Here is a 15969-nt window from a genome sequence, read left to right on the forward strand (position 1 = left end):
CAACCACCTTGAACATTTACTCTAGGACTGATGAACTGTGGCATCAGTGTATACCATCTATATGAAGCACTGCAGTAACTCAATGCTCCTCTGACAGCACTTTTCAAACAAAACATCCCTGTCACCTAGAAGAACAACGGCACTAGATGCTTGCAAACAATTAAGCAATGAGAGAACCCAGCACGTCAATGAAAAAGACAAAGCTTTTTAGCCATAATGATCTATATTGGCCTTGTCTTGAGGTCCTTTATGACATGGTTGCAAGTTTTCAACCAATTTGATTCACTCCATATGATATCAAAGAACAACTTCAAAGGTTATCATGATTTGGAAATGTCGGTGTTGGACTGGGGTGTACAAAGTTAAAAATCACACAACACCAGGTTATAGTCCAACTGGTTTAATTGGAAGCACTAGTTTTCAGAGCACCGCTCCTTCATCAGGTGGTTTCCCTGGTGTAACCTGGTGTTGTGTGATTTTTAACTCAAGGTTAATCAGCCTTGTTAACATTCTGACAATCATACCGATTGCACTCCAGAATTAGCTGTGCCCTGAACCAGGCTGTTCAAATACAACCACAGCAATTGAATCAACTCAGCAATGTGGAAAACTGTCCAGTTATATCACATCTACACAAAGCATGATAAATCCAACCCAACCAATTTGCTGTACCGTCAGTCTATTCTCAATCCCCAGCAAAATAATGCAAGGTGTCAGTGACAGAGCTATCAATATTCAACACACCACTCACACCATTTGTATGATCTTTTGATCTCTCTACCCATTGATCTCTTTGCCTGTAAATTCTGTGCCTGTGTGCTTTTCCTCACTTCACCTGATGAAAGGGCAGTGCTCTGAAACCTTGTGATTTCAAATAAACCAATTGGATTATAATCTGATGCCATGTGACTTCTGACCTTGTCCATGCCACTCCAACGCTGGCACCTCCACATCGGGACTTAGATCAGGGAGAGTACAGAAGGGGCAATTGGATTTCAGCGGATCAGAAGTTTAAGCTCTTGAACATACGTTTTAGGGTGCAAAACAATTTCCCATTTAGAAATCCCTAAAAGTTTAGGCAAGAATCCATAAAAAGAGCCCGAAATAAAGCTCACCCAACTATGACATCTCCAATCATCAGAAGGACATTAATAGATTAAGTGAATGGGAGAATGGAGATGAAACTATTATTTTTCTCTTTGAGTAGTTTATGGAAATGCTTTGGAAGTATTCTTGGATATTTTTAAGACAGAGTTAAATAGATTATTGTTGATCAAAGAGGTAAAAGATTATAAGGAGAAGTGGCAGGAATGTGCATTTTAAGATTGCATCATCAGCCACAATCTTATTAAACGATGGAGCAGATTCAAGAAGTCAGACGGTCTACTCCTGTTCCTTGTTCTTATGTTTGTAATCCAAGAAGCATTCTCATCTTAGGAAAATAGTTGGAAGAAAGGGATTGGACAGGGAACAACCATGAAGTACTATACAGCGAGGGGAAAAAAAAAGACTAGACAATTAAAAAATGTAAAGTGCAGAGAATTGGCTAATGGGCAGGAAAGAGTGAATGGGGATGAGGAGTTTTTCAGGTTGGCGACCAGTAACCAGTAGGGTACAAGTGGGATCAGTGATGGACCTCAACTGTTTATAATATATATATTATTGACCTCTAAGAAGGGAGTGAATGTACTAAAGTCAAATTTGCAGATGTCACAAATATAGGTGGAAAGGAAAGATGCAAACAGCTTACAGACAGATGTTGATAGGTAAAGTAAGTGGGCAAAATGTTGGCAAGTGGAGTATAATCATTATGGATGGGAAAACAAAAGACCAGAATATTACTGAAATGGAGAAAGTCTGCAACACAAATGGTCTAGGGAGTTGGTGCGAGATACTTGTGCATGAAACTCAGAAAACTAGTACATAGGTACAGCATTGGGAGCTGATGGCCTAGTGGTATTATTCACTGAAATGTTAATCCAGAGACTCAGGTAATGTTCTGGGGATTCAGGTTTGAATCACATTGGCAGGTAGTGGAATTTGAATTTAATAAAAATTCTAGAATTAAGAGTCTGATGATGACCATGGAAACCATTGTTGATTGTCAGAAAAACCCATCTGGTTCACTATTGTCATTTAGGGAAGGAAACTACCATATTACCTGGTCTGGCCTACATATGACTCCAAACCCAGAACAATGTGGTTGACTCTTAAGTACCCTCTGGGCAACTAAGGATGGTCAATAAATGTTGGCCTTGCCAGTGATGCCCTCGTCCTATGAATGAGTAAAAAATAGTAATCAGGAAGGCTTAATGGAGAGTTGGCCCTTATTTGAAGCTAGTTGGAATATAAGATTAGGGAAGTCTAACTGCAACAACAAAGTGCTGATGAGACCCTGTCTGGAGAACAGTGAGCATTTTTGGTCCTCTTATTTAAGGAAAGGTACTATTCAGACAATTCAAAGAAGTTTGCTAGATTGATTTCTGGGATGTAGGGATTGTCTTATGTGCAAAGGTTAAACAGGCTGGGATTCTACTCATTGGAATTTAGAAGAATGAGAGGTGATCTTAGTGAAATAGATAGGCTTCTTAAGGGGCTTGACAGGGTAAATGCTGAGAGGATGCTTCCCCTCTGTAGGATTTCAGACAAGAGAGCAGAGTCAGGATAAGGGGGTGTTAGTTTAAAACTAAAATGATTAAGAATTTCTTCTTTGAGAATTTTGAGAGCCTTTGGAACTCCTCGTCACAGAAGGAGAAGAGTCTTGTGTATATTTACAGCTGTGATAGATTCTTGATCAGTAGGAGAATCTAGGGTTATCGGGAAAGTAGGTATCCAGAGTGTCAGATCAGCCATGATCCTGTAGAAAGATGGAGCAGGCTTGAGGGGTGAATGGCCTACTCCTTTTTAGAATTAGAATCCCTACAATGTGGAAACAGGTCCTACGGCCCAATAAGTCCACACCAAGCCTGTGAAGAGTAACCCACCCATTCCCCTGCCCTATATTTACCCCGACTACCTGCACATCTTTACGACTGTGGAAGAAAACCGGAGCACCTAGAGGAAACCCACACAGACACGGGAGAATGTGCAAACTCCACACAGACAGTCATCCGAGGCTGGAAACAAACCCGGGTCGCTGGCGCAGTGAGGCACCAGTGCTAACCACTAAGCTACCGTGCTGATCCAAGTTGTAACATGCAATAGATTATTTTGGAAGAGGATGAATGGTGTAAAACAATTGAGCGTCATACTGTTCCTTCTTTTTATGGTTTTGTGATCTTAATTTTTCTAATGTTAATTAAACTGAAGTACAGATTAACCAATTGCACATTAGTTATGTGCAATGCAAGGTTAATATTTAACAAATTGATACAAGCATTTTTTTGTTAATCTTCCAAAAGGTGTTTAAGATGTCCTGATTTTCACCTTTGTCAGGAGTGTTTTCCATGCCTGAACCATCCTAAGCATGAGTTCACTTATCGAGAGGTAATTCTAGGTGCTTTCTATTACAATAATTTAATTGTTATGCATAAGTATGGAGTAAAGACAATGCAAAAGTAGTAGTAACAATAACTTAACTAATGATAATTGTTGTAATTAAGTATGCTTGGGGATTAGCATGGAAAAGGTTTGGGTAACCAAAACTGTTTATTGAATTATATACATTTATATACAGAGTAGGGAGAAACCCTGCATGGTAAAAACAATGACTGCAGATGCTGGAAGCCAGATTCTGGATTAGTGGTGCTGGAAGAGCACAGAAGTTCAGGCACCATCCAAGGAGCAGTAAAATCGACGTTTCGGGCAAAAGTCCTTCATCAGGAATACAGGCAGAGAGCCTGAAGGGTGGAGAGATAAGTGAGAGGCACCCCCACTCACTTATCTCTCCACCCTTCAGGCTCTCTGCCTGTATTCCTGATGAAGGGCTTTTGTCCGAAACATCGATTTTACTGCTCCTCGGATGCTGCCTGAACTGCTGTGCTCTTCCAGCACCACTAATCCAGAAACCCTACATGACTATTATAGTGTAAGTTCTATTTAGTGACATGTACCTGGTGTCATTTCCTTTGATGTTATCAGCTACCATATTACTATATTGCCATATACCTTATACTGCACTGTCCTCCCCCAACATGTATTTATTCTTCCCCATCATTGAAGTTTGCATTTCTGTTCATTTACTTGTATATTCACTCCCAACTAAACCTCCTGTAGCAAGTCTTCAAAATCAAGCAGGGTTCTCAACGAGCTTGTGCCCTTCCCTGCCAGAGCATGATCATGACTGGTGCCTGGTATGTGTTTCCTTCTTCGGCGTAAAGATGAAATTAATCTTCTTTAATCTTTAAATAAATGTGCTATTGTGACATTTTATGTGCTGTTCTTGCTTGTGGAATGAAATGTTGTTTCCCCTGACTTGTTGTTCGAGTGAATCTGATTAGACTTTTTCCAGATCAGCTTGAGTACTGAATGGTAATGGTGCAGTTATCGTGTAAGAAATAGGCCATTATCCAAAACCCCTAGTGCTATTGTATGTGCCATTTTCTTGGCAGTTTTACCCTATCAAGATCCCCTTTGTGTGGGACCCTCTGTTACTGGGACTGTTTCAGTCACACTCTTGGGGTAGCTGATGATGAACTGGCAGGTCATTCTGCTCTCTGTGAGAACGTTTGTGCCTCAGCTTTATGAGAGAGTACTAGATCTGTACTCGGGTCTGAGGTTCAGTGTCCTGGTTATGTCTTCAAAATGGATGTAAGGATCCTTTTCCTTGTGGTCTATTGGTTGCTGCCAGAGCTCTTCAGAAATTCTATTTAAATTCTATTCAGAAATTTTATTTAAAGCTAATTTCCAATAGCTTCTGGGTTTAGGCGGAGTGATCTTTCAGATTACATTCCTTTCAGACTTTGTTCTAATGCATGGTGTTCTATGCAGGATTTTGCATTTGGTGAATCTTCCAAATTTTCAATCATACTCATCCTGATCATACTTGCCCTGTTCTCTGAAAGCAGTTTCTCTTTATTTGTACTCTGAGCACAGACGCTGCCATTGTGTCAGTTTTATCATTGCTTTCCTGGGTTCTAGCACCCCCAAGACTCACTTATTCGGGTCACTACCTGGAATTAAATTGGACACTGTTAATGGTGAATTCTCATTGGGTGGTATAAAAACCACATGTGCTCAACAAAGAATTGTTTCAGAGAGACGTAGAATTTTGTGAAATTTCTCATCTCCTGTTCTGGAGTCTTTCAGTCAAACAGTCAAAGACCATCAACAAGTTACCAAATAGCCTGTCAAGGCATATATCGCCTGTCAAGGCGGTCACTGCGCAGCATCTGAAAGGATGGAGATGGCTTATTGAGTTTAAACCTTTTTTTGTGTCAGTTAGTGAAGAGTTTTGTGTTGTGGTCTTTCTACCTCCTTCAAGAGGAAACTTGGATCTTTGTGGCATGGGCAGAATCTGTGTTTAGGAGATGGACCTGCTCAGTGGTTCCTCAAAAGTCAAACCCCCTAAAGCGGAATCTGCCTAGTGAACCTTCTCTGAACTGATTTCAATGAAAGTATCACTCCCCTTAGATAAGGTGGCCAAAATTGTGCTCATTGACCTAGGTCTCACCATTGCTCTGTACAATTGTAACAAAACTTCTCTACTTTAACACTGCAGCCCGTTGCAATAAAACCTAATGTTCCATTTGACGTTCTAATTATTTGCCGTACCTACATACTAACCTTGTGTGATGAATGTACAAGGACTGACAGATGCCTGTCTCCAAAATTGTTCTGAAGTTTCTCTCCATTTTGCCTAATCACTTAACCTATTCCTTTTCTGACTGCTGTATTTGTTTCAACCTCATAAGTTGCTTTCTTTCATATGTTCCCACTGTCAGCAAATTTGGTGACAACAGGATGGACCCCTTCATCCAAGACTTTGATACATATTATAAATAGTTGAGGTCTCAGCTCTGAACTTGATAGCACTCCACTATGTACTGTTAGGAATCCTTAAAATTACCCAGTATTGTAACTCTTTCTTTCTATTACTTAACAAGTCTTCTCCCATGCTAATATATCATCCAGTATCATAAGCTGTCAACTTATTATGTAACACCTTATTGACTGTCTTTTGGAAATCCAAACACACTACACCTACTGGTTCCCATTATATACCTCCCTCCCACTGCATGTTTTCAAATTGCCCTTTCACAAAACCATGTTAACTCTACCTTATGACATTATAATTGTCCTGCTATGTACCAACTGGATTAGGCATGTACAGTCTTAAACATTCATTGAAGGTTTTCTAAACAGCAGAAATAGGTGATTTTTTTTAAATTTTAGAAGAGAAATCAGCGTTGGAAACCAGTACAACAGGTTTCTGGCATGCCTTTGCCATTAGCAGTTATCAATGATCTAATGAACAGAGAAATAGTTTCCAATGACTATGATCTACTTCTGCAATTGGACAGGTAAGTGCTTTTTCAGCGGTGATGACATTTAAAGTTTTATCGATTAGAGGTAAAATAACTTAATGTCTTTTATGGGCCAGACCATAATCAGGAGAATATTTCCTTTCAATGAAAACCCTGTTTGTGCAAAGAAGCACCCGGACTGAAAAAGGATAGGTGACAAGATAAATCCAGCAATAGTGATTTTTGATGCAATGCTTGACTCGAATAGTATTGTACAAGAGGTGATTTAAGATAATAGTGGGCTCGTTTCCCAGAGAGGTTTCAAATTTTTTGAGAGAAAGGACATCAGTAATACAGCACTCTATAACCTTTCATTGGGTCAGTCAAGTAATCTCTGGTTTTCCTGCGCCCTTGATGCAGCCACAAAATGAGTAAGGCTCATAAAAGTCTTTTTTAAATTTGATATGTGTATTTTATGATAATGCTTTCATTACTTTTATGTTTTAATGAATGTAAACACATTCTTAAAATGTACAAATCCAGTGTGTTTCTGTAGCAAATTTCACTTATCTATATATGTAACATTGTTCATCTGTTCCAAGAAATAGATCCAATACTGTACCAGGCCACATAGTGCTGACTTTACCCTTGTTAATAGTGAAAGAGCAAAGCAAACTTCTTGTGCCTGGTCAGCAGTGCAGAGTCTGTCTAAAAGCATTCCAATTAAGGCAGCAAGTTCGATGGCTGCCTTGTCATCACAAAGTAAGAACATTTTTTCATGTTATTAGCTAATTTCTATCTTTATGCATCAATTTCAGTACAAATTAGTACTTGTAAAAAGTATTATTTTGCTTGCAGCCATGCTTTAGTATAAGGAGACAAGAGGTCTTTTCTCTACTTTTCTAATTAACTAGTTCATAGATGTTATTACACACCTCTCAAGCAAGTGCGTCTTGGTCCAGGGGAGGGACTGTATCACTGCACCACAATAGGGTCCCAATTCTTTTCTCTATTCTGTTAGTATAGAAAAGATAGAGTATGCACTGGTTATCACAATGCTTGATCCTCCCAGTGTGTCCAGAGGCAGTTTACTTTTCTCTGGCACGTACTGTCACCAGATGGGTGGATGATCTTGGGCAAATGGTACAGCAGAGGGAAGATGCAGCAAGAATGGCTTTGGCACCCTTGTACTTCTCCAAAACATGACAAACTCCTCTAATGTTCTGACTCTATATATGTAACATTGTTCATCTGTTCCAAGAAATAGATCCAATACTGTACCAGGCCACATAGTGCTGACTTTACCCTTGTTAATAGTGAAAGAGCAAAGCAAACTCCTTGTGCCAGATAAACATTTTAACTGTCACATTTCTAGGCCTTCCAACCTTCTATCTTAACATGAGGCACACCAATGACCTTTAACAGATCTCTAGACTGGGTTCAAAGGCCAAATTCGGGGCAGACAGTAATGCCTGAGGCCTGATCCTAAATTGCCTTTCTCTGCTGAAAGTTGCCATATCCAGATGTTGCCTCTTCTCACTCCACCTAATTCATGCAGTTTACAAGAGAGTGTGGCTTCATTGGAGATCACTTGCAAAAGTAATCGAATTGAATTTATTGTCACGAGTACCAAAGCACAGTGAAAAACTTTGTCTTGCAAGCAATACAGGCAGATCACTGAGTTAAGTAGCATAGATAAATAAATAATAGGTAAACAGCGGCAAAATCAAAAACACAGGTACAGGCGAATATTAAGAGTAGAAAAACATTGCCAGGATGGGATGGATCTTTAAGAATGCTGGTGGCCTTTCCTTGACAGCGGGCCTGGTAGATGGATTCTATAGATGGGAGGTTGGCCTTTGTGATTGTCCGGGCCGAGTTCACCACTCTCTCTAACAGTCTCTGATCTTGAATAGTACAGTTGCCATACCAGGTAGTGATACATCCAGGCAGAGTGCTCTTGATGGCACACCTATTAAAGTTGACAAGGGTATTCGCTGTCATGCCAAATTTCCTCAGCTGCCTGAGGAAGAAGAAACATTGTTGAGCCTTTGTAATCAGTACGCCCACATGAAGAGTCCAAGCAAGCTTGTTGTGGATGACCTCTCCCAGAGCTTGACACTCTCCACCTGTTCCACCTCTATGCTGTTGATGTGTAGGGGGATATAAGTAACATCCCGCCGAATGTCAATAATGAGTTCCTTGGTTTTGCCAACATTGAAAGCTAGGTTGTTCTCCGTGCACTATTTTTCCAGGTCTTCTGTCTCCCATCTGTAGTCTGTTTCATTGCCATCTGAGATTTGACCGACTTTGGTGGTGTCATCAGCGAACTTGTAAATGGCATTAGTGTGGTATTTGGCGACGCAGTCATGGGTATTCAGTGAGTACAGTAGGGGGCTGAGTATGCACCCCTGGGGGGGCTCCAGTGTTAAGTGTTCGAGTAGGCTCATGTAGGCTGCCTCCAGCTGCCCTGGCCGCCTTCCAGGGTGGTTGAATGGGTCGTGGGCACCACGTGATCTACTGCCTTCATCCAGTCAGCTGGCTTTGAGGATCAGAGGAGCTTCAAACCTGTGAGTTTAGATAAAACATACTTTTAAAAATTACTAATAACTATGCTATTAAGTTTAAAGAGTGTAGAATAATTGTAGGAAATAGGAAACTTAGATCTGCATGCAGGAGCTTGCAAGGAGTCGACCATATGTGACGCCATCTTACATCTTAGATTATAAGTAATCTTATATTGCTTATACAAGCCATTGACTGCTTTTAGCTAAAGTGCAAGGTTTCATTTAAAAAAATGCCCATAGGGGTCAGAATGGTGTAATCGACTTAAATTTATGTTAATACAAAAAAACAGGCCTTCCAGTCAACCCTACCTACCGTCAGGATATCTTTTTTCTTATCATTGCTCTAGGCACCTATATAACTGTGGAGTTTGTTTACCTTCATTTTACATCATACGCAGCTGCTGTATTTTTAAACTGATATTTCGTAAGAACATAAATATGCACAAAAGTAGACTGTCTGGCCTTTCAGATCTACTTGTGCTATGGCAAACGCTAATCTTTAATTCCATCACTCTTCAGACTTTCTTTTAAATATGTATTGTCAACCCCACATTGACTGCCAGCTCTATTTTGCAACTTTAAACTCATCAACTCACTGGAGGTTCCAAAATTGATTATAAAGGAACATACCAGACACCCCTGGGTATTTCCACTTTTGCTAATACAAGGATTACTCTAAGAATAGCAAGACTACTTTTAATGAAGCCTGTTGACCATGGAATGTTGGAATAACATTTGCATTTAGAGAGTGTTCAGATTTCCTGATTATGTCCTGCCCAGATGCAGGTTCATTCTCCTCAGCTCAAATTCCCACGGCATCTCTGGAATATACTGAAAGGAGACTTATGGAAGCCTCGACTGGGAGGGTGCATTATCCTGTCTCATTGGGGTGAGACAGCTGGGCTGAGAGGTGGCAAATGGAGTTTAGTGTGGAAAAGTATGAGGTAATTCACTTTGGCAGGAGCAACAGGAATAAAGAGTACTGGGCTAATGGTAAGATTCTTGGTAGTGTAGATGAGCAGTGCGATCTCTGTGTCAATGTACATAGATCCCTGAAAGTTGCCACCCAGGTTGTTAGGGTTGTTAAGAAGGCATACAGTGTATTAGTTTTTATTGGTAGAGGGATTAGGAGCGTCGAGGTCATGCTGCAGCTGGACAAAACTCTAGTGAGGCCGCACATGGTGTATTGTATACAGTTCTGGTCACCGCATTATAGAGAGGATGTAGAAGCTTTGGCAAGGGTTTCAGAGGAGATTTACTGGGATGTTGCCTGGTATGGAGGGAAGGTCTTAGGCTGAGGGACTTGAGGTTGTTTTTGTTAGAGAGAAGGTGTTTGAGAGGTGACTTAATTGAGACATAAAGGATAATCAGAGGGTTAGATAGGGTGGACAGTGAGAACCTTTTTTCCTTGGATGGTAATGCCTAGCACAAGAGGACATAGATTTAAATTGACAGGTGATTAGATATAGGACAGATGTCGAGAGGTAGTTTCTTTACTCAGTGGATAGTAGGGGCGTGGAACGCCTTGCCAGCAATAGTAGTAGACTCGCTAACATTAAGGGCATTTAAATGGTCATTGGATAAACATATGGATGAAAATGGAATAGTGTAGGTTAGGTTCCACAGGTCAGTGCAACATCAAGGGCCGAAGGGCCTGTATTGCACTATAATATTCTATGTTCTATTGTAAGGAAGGTAAATGGGGTCAGGTTCCTTGTCCCCCTGTCGCTATGTATGCCATTACTCCGCATCAATGGCGAGTTGGTATACAAATCTGGTAAACGCTATACAGGACTAGTTCTCCAGTACTATTGCCATTTCAATATGGATTTGGCAGATACTTGCATGCCAAGAGCCATTGTGATACAGATGGTATTGGTGCACTCTAACCTTTGATCCAGTTTCCCTCCTTCAAAGCTGTCTTTTTGATTAAGCCATTAATGACTGATACCATAGGGTCCCATACTGCCTGAGACAGCAAGTACATGTATCCAACAGACCACGAGTGCCAGCAACCTGGGGAATTTCTTCTTTGCTGTAGAAATGTAGCAATGATGTGCTCACCAGATGTCATAGAGTCATAGAGATGTACAGCATGGAAACAGACCCTTCGGTCTAACCCGTCCATGCCGACCAGATATCCCAATCCAATCTAGTTCCACCTGTCAGCACCCGGCCCATATCCCTCCAAACCCTTCTTATTCATATACCCATCCAAATGCCTCTTAAATATTGCACTTGTACCAGCCTCCATCACATCATCTGGCAGCTCATTCCATACACGTACCACCCTCTGCGTGAAAAAGTTGCCCCTTAGCTCTCTTTTATATCTTTCCCCTCTCACCCTAAACCTATGCCCTCTAGTTCTGAATTCCCCCAACATACGGAAAAGACTTTGTCTAGTTATCCTATCCATGCCCCTCATAATTTTGTAAACCTCTATACCCCTCAGCCTCCGACGCTCCAGGGAAATCAGCCCCAGCCTGTTCAGCCTCTCCCTATAGCTCAAATCCTCAAGCCCTGGCAACATCCTTGTAATCTTTTCTGAACCCTTTCAAGTTTCACAACATCTTTCCGATAGGAAGGAGACCAGAATTGCACACAATATTCCAACAGTGGCCTAATCAATGACCTGTACAGCCGCAATATGACCTGCCAACTCTTGTACTCAATACTCTGACCAATAAAGGAAAGCATACCAAACACCTTCTTCACTATCCTATCTACCTGCGACTCCACTTTCAAGGAGCTATGAACCTGCACTCCAAGGTCTCTTTTGTTCAGCAACACTCCCTAGGACCTTATCATTAAGTGTATAAGTCCTGCTAAGATTTGCTTTCCCAGAATGCAGCACCTCACATTTATCTGAATTAAATTCCATCTGCCACCTCAGCCCATTGGCCCATCTGGTCCGGATCCTGTTGTAATCTGAGGTAACCCTCTTCGCTGTCCGCTACACGTCCAATTTTGGTGTCATCTGAAAACTAACTAACTGTACCCCTTATGCTCGCATCCAAATCATTTATGTAAATGACAAAAAGTAGAGGGCCCAGCACCAATCCTTGTGGCACTCCACAGGTCACAGGCCTCCAGTCTGAAAAACAACCCTTCACCACCACCCTCTGTCTTCTACCTTTTGAACCAGTTCTGTATCCAAATGGCTAGTTCTCCCTGTATTCCATGAGATCTAACCTTGCTGATCAGTCTTCCATGGGGAACCTTGTCGAACGCCTTACTGAAGTCCATATAGATCACATCTACTGCTCTGCCCTCATCAATCTTCTTTGTTACTTCCTCAAAAAACTCAATCAAGTTTGTGAGACATGATTTCCCATGCACAAAACCATGTTGACTATCCCTAATCAGTCCTTGCCTTTCCAAATACATCCTGTCCCTCAGGACTCCCTCCAACAACTTGCCCACCACTAAGGTCAGGCTCACCGGTCTACAGTTCCCTGGCTTGTCTTTACCGCCCTTCTTAAGCAGTGGGACCACGTTTGCCAACTTCCAGTCTTCTGGTACCTCACGTGTGACTATTGGTGATACAAATATCTCAGCAAGAGGCCCAGCAATCACTTCCCTAGCTTCCCACAGAGTTCTCGGGTACACCTGATCAAAGTCAGGGGATTTATGCACCTTTATGCATTTCAAGACATCCAGCACTTCCTCCTTTGTAATATGGACATTTTTCAAGATGACACCATCTATTTCCCTACATGCTATATTTTCCATGACCTTTTCCACAGTAAATACTGATGCAAAATACTCATTTTAGTATCTCCCCCATTTTCTGTGGTTTCATACAAAGGTCGCCTTGTTGATCTTTGAGGAGTCCTGTTCTCTCCCTAGTTACCCTATTGTCCTTAATGTATTTGTAAATACCCTTTATTCTACTTAGTTCTATTTGCTAAAGCTATCTCATGTCCCCTTTTTGCCCTCCTGATTTCCCTCTTAAGTATACTCCTACTTTCTTTATACTCTTCTAAGGATTCACTCGATATCTCCTGTCTATACCTGACACATATGCTTCCTTCTTTTTCTTAACCAAACTCTCAATTTCTTTAGTCATCCAGCATTCCCTATACCTATCAGCCTTTCTATTCACCCTAACAGGAATATGCTTTCTCTGGATTCTCGTTATCTCATTTCTAACGGCTTCCCATTTTCCAGCCATCCCTTTACCTGCGAACATCTGCCCCCAATCAGCTTTTGAAAGTTCTTGCCTAATACCGTCGAAATTGGCCTTTCTCCAATTTAGAACTTCAACTTTTAGATCTGGTCTATCCTTTTCCATCACTATTTTAAATCTAATAGAATTATGGTTGCTGGCCCCAAAGTGCTCCCCCACTGACACCTCAGTCACCTGCCCTGCCTTATTTCCCAAGAGTAGGTCACCTCATGTAAGATACAGCCATGATCACTTCTTGTGGTGAATATACATAACGGTTAACATGATATGCTAAGTCTTTTGTAGCTTCCCCAATCCAGTGACTACTTTCACCAATTCCATCTTGAACTTGAGTGGGGCTGCCTATCTTGTTTAGCTCACCCACATTGCAGATAAGTTACAAGTCTGTGTAGGTGCTATGACTCAGTTAGAATGACTCCTTGTTGTGATTTACACAAAGTATTTCAGTGAATACTCTTGCCTTCTAGTGAAGAGTGGCAGCCATTTGGCTATGTATCTTCAATGGGGGCCCCCTGGATGGAGAAGTTGAAGAGTGTTTGGAAAAAGTCAGGCTTCAGTCAAGCTGTGGCAACTAAAAGAATGCAGATGCCTCTTCATGTGTCTAAGATGTGCTGAGCGACCATTCACCATTTTATCAACAGTCCAATATTATATTTTGATTCTGAAACCCAGCATAAAACAAGTGGTTAGGACTCACAAGATTTCCTTGGATTGGCAGAAGCTGTTGTTGGTCGCCATGTACATCTTAGTTTTTGGTTTGGAGTTCAAAGCTGCCTATTACTGCATACTGCTGGGAGACATCCTCTTCGGTGGTAGTGTGCATCAATGACAGGACAGGTTTGATGATGATCTGTTTGTCTGTAACAATGGAGGCACCAATTAAGGGCAGCAACTGTGCCCTCTCCTTTCAAACACTGCTTCATTGTCGGACCTTTTTATCTCCAGACTGAACTAGGGCCAAATAGATAGAATTGCCAAAGGAATGCAAATTTGTTGAAGTATCTTGGGTGATCAGTCTGAATTGTTCACAGCCTATGAAAGCTTCCTATTGAAAGCTGAAGTGTAAACCAAACATTTCAGTAATCTCCCCATATTTAGTATTTCCTCACCAACCTTTTGTCGTCATAAAATATCACCAGCACACCTGTCAATGGTGTAGTAGAATGTACCAATGTATCAGCATCTGAGCTCATTGAGGATGCAGGAAGTGCTTTCTCAGAGGAATCTGTGACTACTTCAGAGATGGTGGAGCGGATATTGGCTCTCTGTTGAGAGCAGAGACTTTGTGGATGCTTCTGGTGCCTGCAGAAGGCAAGACAGGAAATGAGTAGCAAAACAGGAGTGGAAGCTTAGTGAACAACACTTGACAATGAATCTCACTTGGTTGCTAGGGCATGTAGTCTCGGCATCACCATGAGAGGTCTTCGCCCTCTTATATGGGCTCAAGCATCCTCTCCTTATATGGAGTGAGGAGATGAATGTCAGGTATCCTACCACCCATAATGTCTCTTTTAGCCCAATTGAGGGCTATATTCTCCTGCAATGTGACCGAAGTAGGGATTGAGTGAAACATATCTGTTAGTTAGTTGTGCAGGTGAAGTACAGGTGGCGAGTGAAATGGAAGCATGGAGGGCAGGAAGGGTGTTTTTGTTTTGGAACTGCCTATTGTTGATCTTCCTTTTTGTACTCAACACTCTCTATTTTTTAAACTCCATACCTGTGCTTGTGTGTATTCATGTCACAATTCATTACTTGTCTCGTAATTAGTAAACAACAAAATTCCTCTTTTTTCACTCAAAAAAACTTAATTGTCTTCTTAATTTTGAGTAGTACTACATTTGAACTTAGTTAAAAATCGCACAACACCAGGTTATAGTCCAACAGCTTTAATTGGAAGCACTAGCTTTCAGAGCACCACTACTTCATCAGGTGGTTATGGAACTGATCTTTTGTGTAACTAAACAGGTTATGAGAAAAACAGGAATTGATTCAACTCTCTCCACCTGTTCAGAACAATATCTATCACTCATTTTTATTCCCTCATCAAAAATGCAATTAATCATATCTGACTTTGTGCCTTGCGGAAGAGTTCTCAAATCTTTTCCAACATTAAAATCTACCTTTCAGGGTAAAGAAAACTTTTCATTATGGTGCCCAGTCCTATACATTGTAGTTGTTTAAAATGGCAGCATCATACTACCATATATGCTTGTGTAAAAGTCTATCTCATGTAAAAGTCGACCCCTTATTTTTGACAAATTTGTTCATGTTAATGTTCCTGAGGTTCATTTACATAGGAGAATAATTGGAGGGAAATGGAAAAATTTGGCGGGCAAGTTCAAAATGCTTACACATTCAGAATTTAATATATATTTCATTTTAGGTGTGCCATTATACCAGGCCATGATGATGCTGAACAGTGTGATTTTGCAGGATTTCAATGAATCTTTGACATGTTAAATTTTCGTACCGGTATATATAAATAAAACTTACTACCAGTAATTCATTCTTGTTTCTCTTTCTTTTATCCATTAGTTATCTTTACTGTAATTGGTTGTGTTTTTCTTCTTTACCCGGAATTAGTTGAGCAATAAAATCGACTTATGCTAATAATACGGTATTTCAAACTGCAGCATGAATTTCAGCCCCTCAAAACTAGTGCCCGTGTGTTAGTTGACACTATAAATTGAACCTTTAAAAGTAGTCTAAAAAAGTTGACTTTTACACGAGTATATATGGTATTTCCAACCTGTTCCATGAATGGCTTCCAGACAGAGGTAGGCCTACTGTCAATGGCCAACTTAGCTAA

The 15969-nt window shown here is 40.9% G+C and overlaps 1 protein-coding gene across 7 annotated transcripts in view; it reads left to right on the plus strand.

The window, feature by feature from the left end:
- zswim2 (zinc finger, SWIM-type containing 2) overlaps nt 1–15969 on the plus strand; it is a 74301-nt gene that overhangs the window by 31487 nt on the left and 26845 nt on the right. For 4 of the 7 annotated variants that reach the window (XM_072579045.1, XM_072579041.1, XM_072579043.1 and 1 more), the window contains exons 9-11: nt 3402–3486; nt 6334–6461; nt 7007–7166. In XM_072579045.1, coding sequence (XP_072435146.1) covers nt 3402–3486; nt 6334–6461; nt 7007–7166 — 373 coding nt within the window. Of the gene's footprint in view, nt 1–3401; nt 3487–6333; nt 6462–7006; nt 7167–7665; nt 10831–15969 lie in introns of those variants that run through there. The other 3 variants (XM_072579044.1, XM_072579046.1, XM_072579047.1) reach the window with 3 other exon arrangements.

This window comes from Chiloscyllium punctatum, chromosome 10 (genome assembly GCF_047496795.1).
Source record: "Chiloscyllium punctatum isolate Juve2018m chromosome 10, sChiPun1.3, whole genome shotgun sequence".
NCBI classification, from domain to species: domain Eukaryota; kingdom Metazoa; phylum Chordata; class Chondrichthyes; order Orectolobiformes; family Hemiscylliidae; genus Chiloscyllium; species Chiloscyllium punctatum.